The 21,757-nt window shown below is 34.0% G+C and overlaps 1 protein-coding gene across 3 annotated transcripts in view; it reads left to right on the top strand.

Moving 5' to 3' along the window:
* Window positions 1-4,751: 4,751 nt before the first annotated feature.
* The window catches only part of LOC136037144 (carnitine O-acetyltransferase-like), a 76,393-nt gene continuing 59,387 nt past the window's right edge, over window positions 4,752-21,757 (top strand). The window contains exons 1-2 of one of the 3 annotated variants that reach the window (XM_065719651.1): window positions 4,816-4,845; window positions 16,874-16,964. Coding sequence is in view for 2 of the 3 variants with exons in the window: in XM_065719649.1 (XP_065575721.1) it covers window positions 4,833-4,845 (13 nt within the window). In the remaining variant the exon portion in view is untranslated. Of the gene's footprint in view, window positions 4,846-5,077; window positions 5,106-16,873; window positions 16,965-21,757 lie in introns of those variants that run through there. The other 2 variants (XM_065719649.1, XM_065719650.1) reach the window with 2 other exon arrangements.

The following is a 21,757-nucleotide window of genomic DNA, read 5'->3' as shown; positions in this document are numbered from 1 at the left end:
CATATAAATTTGATATATTGTTTGATTTTGTTTTAGGACTACCCGACCCCAAGTTTGTCAATGATCATGATGAAAAAAGATCCTATGTGTTGGCAATCAAGTTTAACTCCAGAAGTTGACCTTTCAGTGAGCAAAACTGATTCTCTTTTTCAGCCTGAAATGCCAAAATACCCCATTACTAACAGTCGAGGTTCTTTGAGAAAGCATACTCAAGAGAATGGATCGAATACTCTATACTGAGAGACGCTATCTTTTGCTTATACTTTAAGCATCTTTTCGTTTCTACTAATCCTGGCTAAACTGCCACAGGAGCCAGGAAGTTTAGTTGAAACTGGGGTCCGAAACTGGAAGGAACTTTATGAAAAATTATTAAAACACAAAGAATCGGACTTCTATAGAGCTACTTACTCATGCTGGATCAGCTATAAATTGATTGCAACAGCATCTGGGGACTTTCATTGAATCGGTTGTTGACAAGACCCGAAAAGAAATGGTAGAGAAAAACCGTGCACAAGTTGAAACATTGGTTAAGGTCCTAAGTGTTTTTGTTCGTCAGTGATTAACCCTCAGAGTGTACGACGAAGAAGAGGCTTCAGGAAACCATGAAAACTTTCTTGAAATCCTAAAAATCTTTTCATATGAGAATGATTCAGTGAAAAAGTGATATGGGGCGTATACTAGTCAAAGAGCATAACATAAAATCAACAAGGTAATTTCCGAATGCCTTAGCGACGACATAAAGAAATCAGTTGTGAAATACTTGTCGCTCTGATCTGGTGAAACTAAACATAAATCTCGGAAACAACAACTTAGCCTTACTCTCAGATTCGATGATCTTAACGGAGACGTGTGAAGAGGTAGCTCGCCTCCGCAACTCGGGTTCTAATCGAGAAGCATGATCTATTAAGGTAGAACTGTGTAGCCTAGTGTTATGACAGAGTCAACGTCATAAGGGGAGCCTGCATTGGACTAAAAGCTTTGCTGAAAGAATTTGCACCGCAAGCAAGGTACATTCATTGTCATGGCCATTGCTTTAACCTGGTCGTAGTTCAGTCCATGACTGACTGTCCTAACGTCAGGGCCTTTTCTCATCTTTTCAGGGCCTCTACGTAATCCTGACAAGAAGCAGTCCACGTCACAAACTATTTGTCAAGGTCCAGTAAAAGCGTGGTAAAAAAAACCATTAGAACTAGAGCGGTTCGTCAAAACACAATGGGTGGTGGTCTTATTGGTATACTTCTTTACAAAGAACTGACTTAAAACTGAGAGCAATCATGGATCCTTTGCAGGCTGTATCAAGCGAAGAAACTGTAGACGACAGAAGAGAAGCATTCGGCTTGCTCGCTATTTTAGACACCAAGTTTCTACATATTCTTGAGACGATGACTCAGATACATGGTCCGGTTGACTGTGGCTCAAAACAACTACAGTCTGATTCTTTAGTATATTCGAAAGTAAAAGCCCTGTTGAGTTCTCTCAGGGAACATATGGAGCTGCTGAGGTCAGACAACAACTCGGAAACGATTGTATCAGCTATTATAGTGAAGTATCAGATACTGGACAATGAAGTACAGCAACCAAGAGGCTCTGTTTCTTTTAATTTAAATTTAGCCACCGTTTACGTCGATTCTACTGTTGGCTCTCGGAAAAAGAAATGGGCTAGAAATGACAGGATTTATGACGGATTTATTGACTTTAAAGTGGACCTACTTTGTTATTGACGGATTGGACTCCGAGCTGAACGTCGGTTTAAACTCAACAACTCTCTAATGCCGTCACTTGAGGCCTTCGGTCCAAAGTCATAAGCTCTATGATCCAGGACTGTTTCACGCACTTCAAAACAAGTACCGGTCTCTGAAATATGACGAGCTAACTTTGCTGTCACAATTAAGCTTTGCAGAGAATACCTCATACAGCTTGGACCACAGAACATATCGCATATTCGATCACTTCTTAAGACGAGTTCGAAAGCATTCAGTTCGGTCCTTAAGGCATTTGACCTAATAAATCGCTTCCTGTGCTGTCTGCAGCAAACGAAGATTATTTTCGTGTATAAAACGCGTAAAAACATAATTAGCATGTCTCTGTCAGACTACCGACTAAGTGACCTTGACGTTGAAGCTTGACATTAATCGCGAAGTGGATAAATTCAAATCTGAAGAACAGTCGCTTCGCCTTGGTCTATTAGTGAAACCTCTCTTTATTTCTTGGTTTTGAATACGTTTTTATTATTGAAGAAAAACTGCCAATTATCACTTGACTTGGAAAAATCATCTGCAACTTCCCCCCCTCCCAGGATTTTGACGATAATACGCCCCTGTCCCAAAGGTATAATTATAGAATCTTTCGACAATGCTGAAGAAAGTAGACGTCTCGAAATTTTGATTGCATGTTTTTTTGTAAATAATAGTCGTGGGGGGGGGGGGCTGGTTGCCCTCGAATCCATTTTGACTCTTAAGAAGAGCACTAATTTCCAATTAAACGAACCCTGTGCAAAGTACATAACTTCGGGGCATAGCTTACAGCCCCTTCGCCCTGGTTCTGAGGGTCTATTTCAACATCAAATGCCTTTTTATATGTTACTTAGACTTTTTTGAACAAAATAGCTGCCTGAAAATTTCTATCAGATGTATTTGGGGAAAATAAAACGCGGGGTGGGCTAGTTGGTCTGCTATCACTTTCGAATCTTAAAAAGGAAACTAGGACTTCTGATTTTCAATTGAATGACCCACATCCAAAGTTTATACAACCACCCTTTTCATGGGCAATTAATGTAACTTATAGCCCTTACCCTGAGAGCCGTGAGGGGATTTTCATCCCCAAAGACATAATTTTTGGACTTCTCACGTTCAACAAAAAAGCGATCTCAAATTTTTGATTGGATGTGTTTGGAGAATTTATGGGCCTTGGGGGAATAGTAGGAATACGACACTTTGACTTAAAAAGGACACTAGAACTTCTGATCTACAATACAGTGAGCCCCCTTCAAAGGTTTATACGGCCACCCTTTGCATATTAATGTTATATACCCCGGGGCATAACTTGCAACCTTACCCTGAGGGCTGTGGAGGGCTTTTATCTTCAAAGACATAATCACTGGAACTTTTAACTACGCTGAACAAAATTGCTATCCCAAAATTTTGATTTGCTGTATTTGAGGGAAAGATGGGTGTTTTGGGCAGGGTAATTTCCAATTAAATGAAACCCTCTTTACAAGTTTCTACAACAACTCCTTCAAAACAACGTGTCCTGGTCTGAAACCAAAAAGGGAGGGGGGAATTAGCTGCTCTCTGATCACTTTGAATTTTAAAAAGGGCGATAGAACTCCTGATCATCAGTTCGATAAGCCCCCTCCAAAATTTAGTCCACCCTTTCTATAAAACGAACTTATTTGCCCTCGGGGCATTACTTAAAACCCTTGCCCTGAGGGCTCTGGGAGAGGGGACTGTCATCCTAAAAAATATATTTTCTTGACCTTTCAACCACTTTGAACAAAATGGCTATATACAAATTTTGATTCAATGTATTTGGGGAAATGATGGGTGTGGGGCGGGGAAGGGTGCCCTCCATTCATTGTCGACTATTAAAAAGGACATTAGCCCTTTCAATTTCCAGTCGAATGAGCCTCTTTCAAAGTTTCTATGAAAACCCTTTCTTTACAAAGTGCCCTATTCTACCCCCCCCCCCAAAAAAAAAACTTATTACATTGTGTCAACATCGCTCTTTATTTAAGTAGCTGAATGACCTGCCAATGACATTGGTTATTGCGGTGATTCTCTTTCTTTTTTTTGTCATCATTGATGTTTTCATAAACAAAATTGTATTATTCAAAATAAACATTATTGTCAATGAGAAGCAAAAGACATTCAAGCGGTTTTAAGGTTTTGTTAGTGAAGAAAAAGAACATGCAGCATCATTCTTATTTCTAAACCTTGGTCATTCTTGAAACACACTTTTTCGTTGTTCTGTTGAGGATGTTATTATTATGACTAATAAATTGCATCACTTGAAATAAGAATTGCTTTCAGTAAAGCACAAAAACGCTCTGTTTTTAAAAGACTTAAAAACTGTATTAGACAAACTCGTGTTTACGGTAGTTTCTGTTCGTTTAAAATTTCATGTGATTATTCTTTGTGATTATTGTTTGCTTAAAGTATTATTAATTTATTGACAGTAATTTTTCATTCATTTTAAGTTTGGATTATTATATGATTTGATGTCTGCTTGTCCTGTTTAGTTTAGATCTTCATGTTTAGTTAAAAAAAAAAACTTTTTTATAATTTTTATAAATAAATCAACGCACGCTAAGATTTTTTTAGAATCTACCATGCAGTTTTTCTGGATTGGTGGCAGACCTTGAATAAACTTATTCAGCCTAGTTGTGCTAAGAAAAAGGACGTATTTCAAAGAAGATTTCTAATACCTCTACTCAAACAAAAAACTCCAAAAATCCTTCAATAGTTCAATCGCGAGCAGGGACCCAAATGGGTCACTGCTCCAAAGGGAGGCAGAAAATCAACAAATACAGGAACATAATTTGGGGTCACTGAAAAGAGTTCATCCATAGCAATAGTTCGCTACTTTATTATTTCTTGAAACTAATAAGTAAAAAAGATGATGTCAAAATATTTACCTAGTACTGTTTTCAAGCGCTAGTATTGATAATGAATATCAATCATTCATAAAAAATTGATAACTTTATATAAACAAACACGAATGACAATATTGATAAGGGGCGATTTGTTTTGCAACTGAAGTCCAAAACTGTGTAGCTAGGAGAAAGAAAAAACCCGTTCTCATATTGAAAAAAAGTGGTAAACAAGAGGATACATATGAATTACACAGGTCATTGTAATATGTACTTATTATTTCAACTCTTTTCTTTCTTAGGGACCACGCTCCATTATTTTGAGTAAGTTCTATCGTTCAATAGTTAAGAAATAACTATTTCTTGCTATAATAAAGTTCTACAATTTGTACAAAATTCGGCTTAGTTCGGTTTGTTTTGCAACTGAAGTCCAAAACTGTGTTGCTAGGAGAAAGGAAAATCCCGTTCTCATATTAAAATAAAGTGGTAAACAAGAGGACACAGATGAATTACACAGGTCATTTTAATATTTATATTTATTTACAATCTAAATGACCAGCAAACTGGGACACGTGGGATGTTGGATTGCTGACCCTATTTTGCGCATACTACACGGCTAGGTCTTTTTATATCTGAAATCGATTTTTAAAGTTATGAAGTTCTTTGGTCAGTATCTTATTTTTGTCAGTATGATGACGTTGAATTGCAAAAAACCAATAAGCGAAATTAATTATTCAGCAAACTAATTCTTCAACGGAAAGGTACACCTTCATAGGACGTTGGTTGTTGCATGTATTTAGCTCTTTTCTTTGCTGATTTTTCATCCATTTACCTTTTTTTTCTTTAATTTGGCACCAGCTACTGTCAAAAACTACACGATTGCATATAGAGGCATATTTCATAAAAACAAATTTTATCCTTTTTTTTTGTTTAAGATATATTGGTTTTTAAACTTTCTATGTAGTAAACCTAAACAATCAGATTTCATTTTCACTGTCATTGACACTTTAATAATGGATATTCTTATATGCATTCATCAAGATCTAACGATCTGATAATATTTGCCATTTGGTTGCCTAATTTTAAAAATCACTTCTTAAAGCAAATCGGTCTTGGAACCGGTTGAATTAGAAGAATTAAAAAGCAAACTTGCTATATTTAAGTTATTTTTTTTTTATCCTGAAAGTTGTATGGATGATACCTCACACTTGTAGATGGAAGATGCATTCTGGACTGTATAAATCAAAATTAGCAGCATGGCTCAGCCACAAAGCCTTGTTTTTTGTTGTTGTTTTTTAGTTCTATCAAGAACACTAGAATCAAAAATTGCTTCTTACTAATATCTAAAAATAAAAACGTCTTCGAAGTGCAAAATTCTAACGGAAGGAAAATAGTAATATTAAAATCGAAATCAAATAGAAATAAATTTATTGTAAGTCAAACTTCAAACGAAAAAATTGCTGCGAATGGAAAAATAAAAACCTAAAGTGAAGAAAAGTTAAAACAAAAAAGTAAGTCACTCAAAATACATGTATTTACGAACATGGCTGGGGTTGGCTGCCCCTCCGAAGCCTCATAAGCCAAATGGATTTAAACAACTACATTTTGAATAGCATATTTCAATTTGTAATAACATTGTCAAGAACATTTGTTTTCCGATAAAATCTCATAATTTATATTTTTCTTTGGTTCATACTTGTAATTATGATAATGCTCTAATGTTTGGCTCGTAAAATTCTCACCTGTATATTTTCATAAGTGATGCTTAATATAATATATATATTAATATAAAATGAATGCTTGATAGGAATGCTTCTTTAAGTCATTTTTTGCCCATTAGATTTCATTTTTGCCCATTAATTTTACCATTTCCAGGACTTTAGTTTTATAAGCTCAAGCTAATGCATAATTAAATAAAAAAAACTAGTTTTTTGAAATGAAAGTAAGGAGCGACATTAAAACTTAAAACGAACAGAAATTACTCCGTATATGAAAGGGGCTTTTCCTCCTCGACACCCCGCTCCTTACGCTAAAGTTTTTTATTGTTTTAAAAAGTAGAGTTGCGAGAAAGAATCAAACTTTAGCGCAAGTAGCGGGGTGTCGAGGAGGAAAAGCCCCTTTCATATATGGAGTAATTTCTGTTCGTTTTAAGTTTTAATATCACTCCTTACTTTCATTTCAAAAAACTTGTTTTTTTTTATTTAATTCCAGAAAGTTTTTGAATTAATGCATGTCTGATTTTGGCTCTCCGTACATAAATTATTAAAATGAAATTTGCATATTAATTCTGTTTTTGGCTAAATGGCTTTCTCTTAGTTTTGATCAGGTGATTTTGAGAAACAAGGGGTGGGGAAGGAGGCCTAGTTGCCCTCCAATTTGTCGGTTACTTAAAAAGGCAACTAGAACTTTTAATTTTTAATGATTTTTAACTTAAGAATTAACTTACGTAACAAACTTTTATATTTTTGATTATATATGTGAGGGGGTTTGTCCCCTCGTTAATACCTCGCTCTTCACACTAAATCTTAAGTTTTGTCCCAATTCTTTAAGAATGACCCCTGAATCAGAAAGGTCGTAGAATAAATAGTTGAAATTACTAAAAATAATTTAGCATAAAGAGCGAAGTATTTATCTCCTCCTAAATACCTCGATGCTAAAGTATTTTTAGAACCCCTCATATGCGTAATAATCTCTGTTCGTTTTAAGTTTTAATACTTCTCCTTACTTTCAATTGAAAAAACTTTTTCATGTTCATATTTTCATTGTTTTTTTTTTTAATAGTATTGCTAGAAAATCCTGCGCCCTTTTTATTGAATTTCTCTTCCCCATGAAATGTTCTTCCAAGGAAAGATCCTCCCATATAGCCCCCTCCCCTGAACCCCACACTCAAACCAAAAAAATCCCCCTGAAAACGTCGGTACACTTCCCAATAACCATTACTGTATGTAAACATTGGTCAAAGTTTGTAACTTGCAGCCCCTCCCCCAGGGACTGTGGGGGGTAAATCAACCCCAAAGACATAGTTAGTATGGTTTTCGACTATGCGGAACAAAATGGCTTTCTCAAAATTTTGATCCGTTGACTTTGGGAAAAAAATGAGCGTGGGAGGGGGCCTAGGTGCCCTCCATTTTTTTGGTCACTTAAAAAGGGCACTAGAACTTTTCATTTCCGTTAGAATAGGCCTCTTGCAACACTCTAGGGGCACATGGTCGATACGATGACCCCCTGGGAAAAAAAAAAACAAAAAACAAACAAACAAATAAACACGCACCCGTGATTTGCCTTCTGGCAAAAAATACGAAATCCCACATTTTTGTAGACTGGACCTTGAAATTTCTTGTATAGGGTTCTCTGATACGATGAATGCGATGGTGTGATTTTCGCTAGGATCCAATGACTTTTAGGGGGTGTTTCCCCCTATTTTCCAAAATAAGGCAAATTTTCTCAGGCTCTTAACTTTTGATGACAAAGACTAAATTTGATTAAACTTATATATTTAAAATCAGCATAAAAATCCAATTCTTTTGATATATCTTTTAGCATCGAAATTCCGTTTTTTAGAATTTCGTTTACTATTGAGCCGGGTCGCTCCTTACTACAGTTCGTTACCACGAACTGTTTGATATTTGTCAGAATGGTGCCCAAAGTTTTTATCGTAATAGGTTTATGAAAAGTGTAGATCCAAGGGTACCATGCGAGATAAATCGGTGATTATAAAGCGGCACCGCAACCAGGGCCGAAGCGACTAAGTGCTGGGCCCGATTAGTATTCTTTTTTTTGGGGGGGGGCTCCCTATGTATATGAACTTTTCAAGCAAAATTCAAATCCAGCATATATATATATATATATATATATATATATATATATATATATATATATATATATATATATATATATATATATATATATATATATATATTGTATTTTCATGGAACCTTTAGCATAGCTGTTTGTGTCTCAAAATATTTCTTCTTAGAGTTATATTGGGTTACGTCTGATCCGATAATTTAAAAGATGCAAAAGGTTTTCTTTAACATCTCCATTGGAGCCTAAAAAGTACATTTTGCCATATAAATATAGCTCAAAATAATCTTCAAGGGTCAATGATGAATGTGCTGCTAAATTGATTTTGTGATAAATTTGTCCATCTATTTTGAAGCTGAAACCATTACGACTATATTTGGTTCGATCATCGCTTACGTTGAATAAGCTAAAGTAAAATACAAGTTCCAGTTTCGTAGTTGTTCGTGGATCTCTATAGAGAGCAAGTGATGTCCTATAACAGGCCAAACAAATTCATTTTGAAACTGTTGATGCAGCAATGCAATTTGACCAAGCAGGCAGCAGCCCCCAAATAAATCATCCTTGTTGGCTACTTTTCCTGTGGGATAATGGAGGACTCCAAAATGAATGTATGTAGAGTTGAACGGTCCCAAAAACTTTCAAACAACTTGTGCGTAGTTTACGGCATCTTTGTAGGTTTTTATCGGGTTTTATGCCACTATTTGTTTGCATCAAAGATTGTGATGGTGCTGTTCCTCTAACATAATATCTTTTTCAGTACTCGTTCAATAATGGTACAGACTCGAGAAGTGAAGTTAGGTCAATTCTAATGAAATATGCCAAAATATGATGAAAATATAGTATATTGGAGACAAATTTGGGCTATATATTTACACATTAGGGGAAGAAGTAAAGTATAGCGAGTCTGCATATAAAAAGTGTTAGCTGAAATTATTCTGCATATTATGAAGCAAGAATTGTTTTCTAAATTCACGCTGTCCAAACACTTCACCCAAACCCCCAACCCCCTAATGTGCAAATATATAGCCCAAATTATATAAATCCAATGTATTCTGTCACCCTTCACTTGTCTTCACCGAGTGTAAGCTAATTGTCTCTTAACACAGAGGGATAAAACCAGTTTGCTCTCGAGTGTGTACCATTATGTAAACAAGTACCTTTCTTCTTTTGCACTTTCATTTTTGATTCGTTCCGATTCTCGCTCCGACTTATCCTTTAATTTCATATTTTTTCGTTCTTCAATTTCTTATTGACTTGTCCTAATTGTTGGTTTCGCTAATAGTTTATTTTCACATCTCTTCCATATTTATTTTCGTTTATCATTGCTTCATTTAATTTTTGTCCTCTTTTGTTCGTTTTTGTGCTCATTGTGTGCTAACGTTAATTTAAGTTTTGTGTTCCCTAGATATTATGGAACTACTGAATATACCTTTTGAAATTTAAATCACCAAATATGGGCTCATGAATTTACATATTTTTAAGTTTTTTTTTTCTGCAAATGCTTCTAAAACGGTTTTAAAATCTATTTTCCCTGTACCTTCAGTCTCAGTTAACATGATTGATAAACTGATTAGTCTATCCTAATTTGTTGTTGATATTACATTTTTTTTATTGGTTTTAGCCTGGAAAATTATCTCTCTCCGTAAGCAACGCTTACTGGAATTCTTCCGAGCATTTCAGAATATCGAAAACCAATTGTTCATTTTGATGGCGGCACGGGGCCTTTTCAAACGCGGGTCCCGATTGGCCCAATCGTTCCAATCGCCCTTTTTTCGGCCCTGAGCGCAACAATTTTTATTTGAAACATTCTTATGAACTATAAGCCACAAACTCGGACCTCCAGTTTCATGAAGTCTGGAATCTTCGTGGTATTTAAGCCTTTCTTACTTTTTTTTTCTACCAGTTCTTTATATTTTTTCGATGATACCTTGTTGTGAGATTCATGGAAAGAGTGCTTTTTTTACATATAAAATATAAAAACAATTTTTTCTAGCCGATAGTAAGGAGGAAAAATTAAAACTTAAGATGGACGGAAATTATTCGGTGTGTTATGGGGGCTGCTCCTTCCTGAACCCTTGCCTAAAATCATAAAGTTCTTTTACAATATTTTTCATTCAAATTCGACGATTCTTGTGTTTTAGCAGTCTTTCTTTAAAAATTATGACAAGAAGTCGAACTTTAGCAAATAATTTCTATTTGTTTTAAATTATAATGTTGCTCTTTACTTTCAGTTGAAAAGACTTGTTTTTAATTTAATTAATCTAAATAGCTTTTTCTAGTAAATAATCTTTTCAACGAAAAATAAATAGCTCCATTAAATCATATATGAGAAGAAATAAAGTCAAACAATTTTCCAAGAGTAAAACTACCATAATTGAGAATCAATAAATAAATGAAAACCAAAACAAACCTATTTAGAGTAAATAGCCGAGTCAAAATCTAAACAAGCAGAAATTAACATGAATTGGCCTAACACCTCTCATGCCTTCTGAAGATCAAGACATAGTTTGTGCTTTACTGATAATAAAGTACATTTTAAATGGCACTTAAAGTGAAAAAATGACTTATTTAACTTTAATAAATAAAAAGTTATTAAGACTTTAAGGAATATATAACAGTATGTGTATAGTAAACTGTCAATTCACATTTATTTGTGGTTGTTTTTTAGTAACGTTTGTTAATGGAGCTCCTTACTTTTCTTTGAAAAACTTATTTTGTGGAAAAATTTTAAATTAAATGTTGTTTGTTTTTTATTGACATGGTTTTTTCATGGAAAAGAAAAACAATATTTTAGATCTTTTCGTTTTTTAATATTAATCCATAGTTGGGCTTGCGGTTTGTATTTTGGAAAAAACTCAACCCTTTTTATAACATACAGTCTTTTGAGAATCTAGACACAAATAATAATTTGAACCTTAGTTTTATACCTCCTCAAGTTGACCTGGAAAATAAAACTTAATACCATTCCTGAAAAATTTTATCTATGCTCATTGACAACCTGGATATGTTTACATTCTTTAGATTTAGTTAAATTGTAAGAGCAGAAGTATTAGTAGTAACCCAGAATGTGTCAACTTAGGCTAATACCCTCAGTCGGTCTTGGGATATTGCTTAGATGTCTTATTGGCAGCCAGCATAAACACATTGCCTATTCGTTTACTTTTGAAGCAAGATTTCTTTTCAAAGTATAATGGGCTATTTGCATAGCTGTGGGAGTTGACATACCGAATATCCCTAGAGAAATAGTTACTGGACCATTCAATTATGCTGAACAAATTGGCTATCTATAAATTTCGATGGGAAAAATTAAGTGAAAAAACAGGTTTTAATTTCAACAAAGCAGTGAATAAAAATAAAACATAATAATAGTTTATTTTTAAAAAAAATACAAATGTTTCAGCCTCACGTCCGAGAGCCTTTCGCAACGGAAAAAAAAACAAAAAATTATAAGTAAAAGAAAAAAAAGTGGTTTTAAATAAACCACAAAAAATGACAACTAAATACATGAAAAGGAAAAATAAGTGAGAACAACTCTCATCAAACAGTTCGTGGTAACGAACTGTAGTAAGGAGCGACCCGGCTCAATAGAAACCAAAACTCTAAAAAATAGAATTTTGATACCAATAGCTACATCAAAAGAATCGCATTTTAATGCTGATTTTAAATATATAAGTTTCATCAAGTTTAGTACTACGCATCAAAAGTTACAAGCCTGAGAAAATTTGTGCTATTTTAGAAAATAGGGGAAACACCCCCTAAAAGTCATAGAATCTTAACGAAAATTACACCATCAGATTCAGCAAATCAAAGAACCCTACTGTAGAAGTTTCAAGCTCCTATCTACAAAAATGTGGATTTTTGTATTTTTTGCCAGAAGGCAGATCACGGATGCGTGTTTATTTGTTTGTTTTTTGTTTTGTTTTTTTCCCAGGGGTGATCGTATCGACCCAGTTGTCTTAGAATGTTGCGAGAGGGCTCATTCTAACGGAAATGAAAAGTTCTAGTGCCCTTTTTAAGTGACCAAAAAAATTGGAGGGCACCTAGGTCCCCTCCCAAGCTAATTATTTTCCCAAAGTCAACGGATCAAAATTCTGAGATGGCCATTTTATTCAGCGTAGTCGATAAACCTTATAACTATGTCTTTGGGGACGACTTACTCCTCCACAGTCACCGTGGGAGGGGCTACAAGTTACAAACTTTGACCAGTGCTTACATATAGTAATGGTTATTGGGAAGTGTACAGGTGTTTTCAGGAGGATTTTTTGGTTGGGGGGAGGGGTTTAAAAGAGGGGGATATACTGGGGTAACTTTCCATCGAGGAATTTGTCATGGGGGAATAAAATTTCCATGTAGGTAGCGAATGATTTACTAGCATTATTTAAAAAAAAAACAATGAAAAAATAAATATGAAAAAGTTTTTTTTCAGCTGGAAGTAAGGAGCAGCATTAAAACTTAAATTGAACAGAAATTAATACCCATATGAGGGTCTCACCTCCTCCTAATACCTCGCTTTTTACGCTAATATATTTTTAGTAATGTCAACTATTTATTCTACGGCTTTTGTAATTCAGGGCTCATTCTTAATGAATTGGGCCAAAATTTAAGATTTTGTGTAAAGAGAGAGGTACTGACGAGGGGGCAAACCCTCTCATATGTGTAATAAAAACATGAGAATAAAATTTTTTTTTACGTAAGCTAGTTTATAAGTTACGTATATCTTTTTCTAATAAAAAGATTCGTAAAAAATTAAAAGTTCTAGTTGCCTTTTTTATTAACCAAAAAATTGGAGGGCAACTAGGGTTCCTCCCCCGCTCTTTTTTTTATCAAAATCATTCGATCAAAATTATGAAAAAGCCATTTAGCCAAAAAAAAAAAATGCAAATTTCGTTTTAATTATTTCTCTGCGGAGAGCCAAAATCAAAACATGCGTTGATTCAAAAACGTTCAGAAATTAAATAAAAAAAAACAAGTTTTTTCAGCTGAAAGTAAGAAGCGACATTAAAACTTAAAACGAACAGAAATTACTTCGTATATGAAAGGGGCTGCTTCCTCATCAACGCCCCGCTCTTTACGCTAAAGTTTTTTACTGTTATAAAAAGAAGAGTTGAGAGAAAGCGTCAAACTTTAGCGTAAAGAGCGGGGCGTTGATGAGGAAGCAGCCCCTTTCATATACGAAGTAATTTCTGTTCGTTTTAAGTTTTAATGTCGCTTCTTACTTTCAGTTGAAAAAACTTGTTTGTTTTTTTTAATTAATTATAAACTAACATCCAACAATGATGTTCCTGCATACGAACAAAATCAAAGCGTATATCCATAGTGAAAACATCAGATCACTCTCCTCTCAACATTCAGTGGATAAATGGGAATCTATTAAAAGTGAAGACTATATTTACCTGAACCAAAAAAAGGTCGCAAAACCCCAGGTCCCGAACCCCCAACTAAATCTCCCTGGTTAATAAACAAATTCAAGGATTATAAATTAAATAGATTGTTTTTGTTTTTGTTTTATGCTAGTTTAGCTGCAGTCCGTTGACTTATTCCAGATTTCACCTTATTCTGACTTTTCTTCACAAGGTTATCACTTGTTCCTGGACAATTATGTAAATTACTACTGGTTGACGATTTTACCTGCTCCTTAATTAAAATATTATAAATTGAGTTCATCCTAAAATTCCCTGCATATCTATTAATATTAATACCCCCATAGATTTTTTTTCTATAATTTGTCTGAAACTTTGCAGAAGTCCTATAGACGTATCTACATTTTTTTTTTTTTTTTGATCCAAAGAAATATTGGGATGAGGAAAGTCAAGTACATGTTCTGGCACAGCTAATTTAAACGTTTCCGATTTTTGATTATGTTTTAGCGAGCAACCTATTTTTGTTTTGCTGTAACCTATTTTCTAAATTCTGCTGTGTTCTTTCTACATAAAATTTACCACAAGAGTATGGAATTTTGTAAACTCCCCTTTATATGTTTCTTGGGACCCTGTCTTTTCCATTATTTAGCAAAGAGCTTATAGTTTGTCTTGATTTCAATGCTATTTTTACGTTATGTATGTTTAGTTCTGTTCTTAATTTCTGAAACAACATTGGGATATCAGGCAAAATAGGTAATTTTGTTTGTTGATTTGACCCATCTTCTTTTAATATTACAGGTTCCATTAACTTTTTTTTCCTGTTTTCAACTATTTAAGAGATCATATTTTTTTTGTATCCATTATCTGTTCGAATATGCCTCACAAAATTAGTTCACAAGTCATTTATTCTGGTAATGCTAATTTTAATACCTTATTAACTAAAGAAATGGCTATACCTCTTTTTACCTAGATCAGGTGATTTGATGCGAAACACAATTAAGGGTTGTTGTTAATCGGTTGACGGTAAACTGAAAAATTTAGTTCATTATTATTTCTATGGATCCAAATATTCACAAACGGTAACTTATTCTCCGTTTTGCTTTTCAATTGTAAAAACTAATTCCCTTCCAAAGTTATTTAAATATTCCAAAAAAATTTTCAATTTGTTACTCCCTATAATTCCGAATAACTAAAACGTCATCCATACACATGCACAAAAATTTAGGTTTTAAAATATAGGTTTCTACAGTTAAGTTTTCTAAATTATCTACATAAATATTTGCTAACAACAGACTTAATGGTCCTTCCTTTGCAAATCCCCTAATTTGATGGGAAAAATTATCTCTAAACTTGAAATAATTAGTATACCAGATAGTTATTTCAACTAAATTTAATATAGTTTCTATTTCAATTCCCGTGGATAATTCTTCTACTGAATTTTTATGGTCATCAAGTTTTTTTTAATAAAATACAAAAAGACTTCTCAAAAGGTATATACGTATACATTGATTTCATACCAAAACCAAACAGCCTAGATTCGTTTGGTATTTCAACATTTATTAGTTTATCTTTTAAAAATTTCTTAGCCTTTCATATAGGAATTTTGGAGATGTAGTAAAGGCTTAAGTGTCATTGCTACCCATTTCCATCTTTTCCGTTGGTGAATTAGTTGTCGATACTATAGGCCTTTGGGAATACCTATTTTATGTATTTTTGGCAAACCATATGTTCTTAGGCAGACTGATCGTTTTGAAAAGTACTTTCAATACATCTGTGATGTGATACTTTCATTAGTTTTAAGGCCTTCTAAATCCTTTTCTAATTTTGCAACATACGATTCAGTTGGGTCGAAGTTAAGTTTTTAATATTTTGAAATATCCTTTAGAAGTGTTTTCATTTTTCTATCATAATCTTTTTTTCTAGTAACACTACCATATTGCTCTTATCAGCTTTCTTTATTATTAGATAATTACCGTTTTTAAATCTTTTAAAATGTTTATATCTTTTTTTAAGGTTTTATTGAAGATTATCAAAATTTTCCAAAGTATTCACGACTCCCGGTCTTAATCATTAACATTATTAAAATTTTTTGAAAACTCATGAATCCTTGTCTCAATCTTCGAAATTATTTCTTCTATCTGTACTTTTTAGGACTTGTCGGAATTTTATACCTTTCTCCGTGATTTCTTTTTGTTCTTCGGTTACCTCCCTTTTGCTTAAATTAATCACACCAGGGCCAGGGAAATGCTTAGGTTATACATTGGCATTTATTTTTCGTGTTTTTTATTTAATTGCAAATTTTTTTGGTTTAATCTTCCCCTAGATAATTTTAAAACATGTTCAAAAGAATTATTGAAAATTGACATAATTCGATTGAAATTATAGGTAGGCCTATTACAATAATCGCAAAGGGTATTTAAAAAAAAAATCTATTTCTTTTACAATTTGTGATTTTTGGAAACAATTTTTAATCTTTGATGGGATGTGGTAGGAAAATAAATGGGCCAGGGAGGAGGGTCGCTTGTATGCCTATCGCTTTTTACTCTTAAAAAGGGTTCTAGAATTTTTAATTTCCACTACTTATGATATTGCTTGCATGCCCTTTCGAAAACCTGCAAGCACATGGTCTTTTATTTAACTGAAACTATCCCTAAATGTTCCCTAAAAGTTTCACATTAATATTTTGAGCGTCATTAGCTCCAAAACTTGTAGTAGTAGCAGAATAGTATACGCATAGTATCTTCTGGCTAATTCACAATCCACCACACCTTACCCTGAAAGGTCCAACTTAATAATGTAAACCGTCCTTGATACATTTCTGTATCAACCCTTTGACAATCTACATGCTCACTGTTTGTTTTGATTGACTTCAACATAAGCCTAAATATTCCTTGAAAGCACCTTTACATAGCACCTTTGATTTTCTTCAACATTCCCTCAATCCACGTTGAAACTTTCAATTTAAAACCATAAACCGCTCCTGAACCATTACTCATGCGTCCTCTTGAAAACCTGTATGAGGATAGGGTGTTTCCATTTGGTTCAATACTGTATCAAATTTGCTGTCATACTCTTTCAATACTGTTTTCGTACAGCTAATGAACTTTTTACACTCTGACAGGAAATCTCCGATGAGAATATAAGTTAATTTGAACAAGGGAAAGGAGTTGAAGTCGTTGAGAGTCTACTTAAGAAAGAGCAAATACAGTTGTGTAAGTGGGCTTTTCCTTTTTAGTATGGCTTTGTGTGTTGTAACTTGCCGATATTCTGCAGAAACTAGCACAAAACCTGTTCAAGAGTACCCAACAGCTCAAGAAGTCTTACAATCCAAAAATGAGCAATAATCCCTCTTGTGTCTGCGAGTTTAGCCAGTGTCGACTTTCTTTGGTATCTTGGTTGTGATAACAGCAGACCACAGATGGACTGAATGGCAAATGCATTTCGAAAGCACCAAGTCCTTTGAATCTTTGATCATTCTATAGTGGAAATTGTTGGTCCGGGTCATCAGAGAAGCACTGTCGCAGGCGAGACCAACAATTAGTTTCAAAAACAAATATTTGCCAGTGAGAAACTCTATCGACTTTGAAAATACCGTCATCAGAAAGATTGGAAGGTTCAAGTCTCATCGTCCAAAAAATAATGAGGAGATCTTCCTATTACTCTTCGTACTGTGTTAATAAAACACAAAAATGTTTATCCAGTGTGTTTTTGGTAGATTTGTCTAGCAGTAAATTCAGGAATGAGTCTTTGAGTTCCAAAACTATCTGAGAAATTTCATCCTTGTGTTGAGTTTTCTTTGGGATATAAGTCTTTTTTGTTCTAAGAAGCTCTGTGCCTTGAAAAAATTCCGAATATGTTGATGTTACTTTAAGTGACTTGACTAGATGATCAGTAGTGGCAAGGGGTATATTATACTTCGTCGCCTGAAAGCGGTTTTGCCGAATGTAATAATTTTTGGCGAAACTGAGTTGCAAACTCTATCTTGTGTAAAAAAAACATTCTCTTTCGAATGGTCTAATTGACATTACCATAAGACATCTCTAACTGCCTGTATTTTGCATTTCTCCTTTGCCGAATCGCATACTATTCAATACTATCGCATATATTCAAACTCGTTTTTCTCCGGTTTTTGGAAAAACAGATTCGGCAAAACCGCTTTCAGGCGACGACTTGACAAAAATAGCAGCAAACTGAATGTCTACTTTCTTGACGACACTCTAGCGAACTCGTTCCTTGTTGTTACTATCCATGAAGTCCTTTACAGATACTTTTTTCCAAAACAGTAACACTATTCTTATTACTAATTCCTTCAGTATGCTTTTATTTCATTTTTACATACCATTGTTTGAGCACTACATGTGCTAAACTGAAGCTGAAATCTCCGTGAGTTTACGAAGGCTGGAAAGCCCAAACTAAATGTTTCAGTTCGTCATTTCTTTTTATACGTCCAGATTTATGTTCCTGAAGTTGGTGTACGGCTCTGTAAAGTCACATACCCACAAATCTTAAATAAATATAAGACGTGGTTTTACCGAGGAAGATGGATATAGACAAGAATGATGGTTACTTGTATCCAAAATGTTTTCTGAACAATAAGTTGTTAATGTTATGCATAGTCTATATAACTTTGGTTGTACATAGTGAGGGTCTTCTTAAAACGCTGTCTCTTGGCATCAAGTCTGTTCTGGAACTTGAAATACTCTCTTCAACAATTTGTTTATCTCAGACCAGACAAAAATCTGCTGAGCTACCTCTTAGTATGATTCCAATAGACGAATTTAGCGATAGTGGGAACCAGTGGAGATGCGTTCTTGAGGTGGAGTGGATTGAACATTACGGTAAACAACATATAAAGCAAACTTTTGAGCAGCGTGTCCTCGTGTTCCAGTTTCATTACCCTATTGAGAAGCCGGTTTTTGAAGATTTGGAAAAGTTGGCGATGTCGTTGCTCGGATTGCCAATTAGCAATGCAGTTATTTAAAAAGCCTTTTCTTTAATGAGATTCGTCAAAACTTCAGAATAGAATGCTTTTATCAGTGCTAAACGCAATTTGATTTTCAAATTGTGCATCTCACTAATTCTCCAATGCTGTTTATCATTTGCACAATCGGCCAAAATGATTTTGTTCAACAGTAACATATATTTGAAAATAAAACTGAAAATGTTTCTAACAGCCGATAGTATAACGCCAAAACTGGTTCAGACCTGATGGGGGAGAAGACAAAATAGGTATGATCTTAGAGGCAAATAGTCTATACTAATAGCAGGAAAACACAGGAAAATAGCAGAAATGTTTACACAGAAACGGCTCATTGTAGCAGTTAAAGCATCAAAACTACTATGAGAACTAGATAGAAAAATTCTCACTCTTTACTCTTAACCTACAAAGATCTTTAAAAATGCAAAGAAATTCAACGGCCTCGTTTAATGGCCTTTGTCTTTGGCCAGTCTTTCTCAAAGAATTTCTTCTTGTATTTTACAAAACTGTTTTTTATTTGATATCTGACTGTTTTTCAAATCATTCCTTGGGATTCCTTTCTTTTCCCCCGTGTAAAATATCCCATAGAAAATTCTCTCCGAAAACTTTCCGGAAATCCTTCCGCAGAAAATTCGCCCCCAGAAGTTTGCTTTTATTGCCAACAACAAATACTATACACGGACAATAAGAAAATTGCTTAGCTTACAACCTTTCAATTATGTTAAATCAGATTGCTATTTCAGAATTTTGGTCAGATGTGTTTTGGAAAAAAAGGTGAAAAAGTGAATTAAAAAGTGAATTAGAACTTTTAATCTTGACTCAAATGAGCCCTTTTCCTATCGACTAAGACCATTGGTTTTATACAGTAGCCCCTGGGAAATAAAACAATTAATAAGAACGCCTCCGTGATATTTCTTTATGCCAAAAATATAAATTCTACATACTTGTAGATAGGGGCTTGAAACCTCTTCTGTATTCAGAATATTAAAACGCTGAATATGATTGTGTAATTTTCATTAAGATCAAATCACTTTTTGGGGGTGTTGGGCAGCCCCTTTTCAAAAATCTGGAAAACTTTTCTCAGTTCGTTTAGACACATAGGAAAACCAATGAGAAAAATAAATCATTATGAGAGGAAGTGTTCAAACGATAAGTGGAATTTTTTCTAAAAATCGGAGATAACATCTACACTTTTACACGGCAAGTCTCTAAGCCAAATTTATTTCTTGCCAAGTGTCTCCCACTTGACAGTTGACATGCTTTCTAATTTTTAAAATGCTAACTTGTTTTTATCGACAAAAAAAAAACGATTGGTACCAAAGGAAAATTAGAAAAAATCCTAGCCCTAAAACTGATCGGCACTTGGGAGAAAACCGATCGGTTTTTCCATGGAAATAATTCGTTTTTGGGCGTTTTTTCATGCATCTAAATGGGCTATTAATGAGCTTTATATGTTTGGAATTAGCATAAATTCTTTTGATGTGTCTCCTGTTTCAAAATTCTATTTCTTAGAGGCTTAGTCACTAGTGAGCCAACTCGCTCCTTAGTTACAGTCCTTTATCATGAATTGTTTGATATTTTATGAATATAGTTGAATTTTGAGCAAAAGTTATCTGGCTTATTTTAAAAGGCTCTAGCTTACTTTTTGGTTCAAAATCTGACAACACTAATAGAAAAACAGTAGTTTTAATTATCATAAAACTCTGAAACTGGGCCTCGGTCGATTTAATTTATTAGCTGACTAATAAATACATTTGCTAACTTTGACTTTTTTTCACAAACTGATTCTTCGTTAACTAAAAAGTTAACAATAAAAATATGATTAAGAGTTACATTCGATTAAACAAAATTTAGTCAAATAAAAAATCCACATTTTTTCGCTTTTGCGTTTTATTTACCAGAAAGTGAACAAAGTGAACTAAAACTGCTTACTATCTTTTGCAAATAGTACAGAAAGTTTTGCAAAAATTTCGAAGTTGTAAGCGTGAGCCCTACAAAAATTAAAAGCAGAACACCAGGTTCAGGATGGTTAAGCCTGTAACAGTCCAAATAATGAGGAAGGCCAAAATCAACCCTTTTGTGAAAATTTTACTCCTCTGTTTTCATTCCATACGAAAAAATTAAACTCTAGAATTGAAAATACAGCTTTTGAGCTTGAATGTAAAAAGCTTTATTACTTATTCTGGGAAGCCCTGAACGTAGTATCATATTTTGAAAGATCTCAAACTTTTACCGATGAGCTGTTGAATCAAACTTCCTGCCATTGATTATTTATAGATATGTAACAACGAAAAATTCTTAATATTAGTTTCATAGTGAACTCTTTAGTTAAATAAGTATCCGTTCGTAAAAAAACATTTACAGTTAACTAAGAATTACAAAAACTGCAAAATCCAGTTATTAGTTAACTTATAAAGTTAAACGAACGAGACTAAGAATCCTACTTTTCAAAAAGTTAGAACTCGGGCGCTCATGCTTGCTTCTAGGATAAAAAGCTTGGCACTTGCAAAATATGACGATGCATTTAAGATTTCCCACGTGCAGTTGTTTATCTAAAGTGCTCGAGAAATGGCAGTTTTTAATGTCGGAGTTTACTTTCTTTCTTGTAAAAGGAAATATTACGTTTAAAATTTTCACAAAAACATTGTTTTCTTGTTAGCAAAGATAATTTCGGCCTACTTCATTATTTTGACTGTTTCAGCTCCCCTCTTCGTAAACAGAGGCATAATATACTATGGGGAAGGGGGACAACAGCCTTTCCCAGACTTAGGTTTGCCCCCCCGATCCGACTGTGCCCCCCAGCTGAAATTCAGTTTCTTCAAAAATCTCGTTAAAAACGAAGATAAGCTTGCGTAAATTAAGCATCTATAGAAATGAATCAGTTTTCTTTAGTATATATTTACCTTTATAACATCAAAAAGTATTTTTATAGTACTATTTAGCACTTTAATGATGATAAATGGTTCATTTTTTAGTTTTTACAGTCATTTTTCGCTTGACTTGAGAAAAACGGCTTAGAATTTCCCC

This window comes from Artemia franciscana, chromosome 16 (genome assembly GCF_032884065.1).
Source record: "Artemia franciscana chromosome 16, ASM3288406v1, whole genome shotgun sequence".
Taxonomy (NCBI): domain Eukaryota; kingdom Metazoa; phylum Arthropoda; class Branchiopoda; order Anostraca; family Artemiidae; genus Artemia; species Artemia franciscana.
This window is presented reverse-complemented; position numbering and strand designations above follow the sequence as displayed.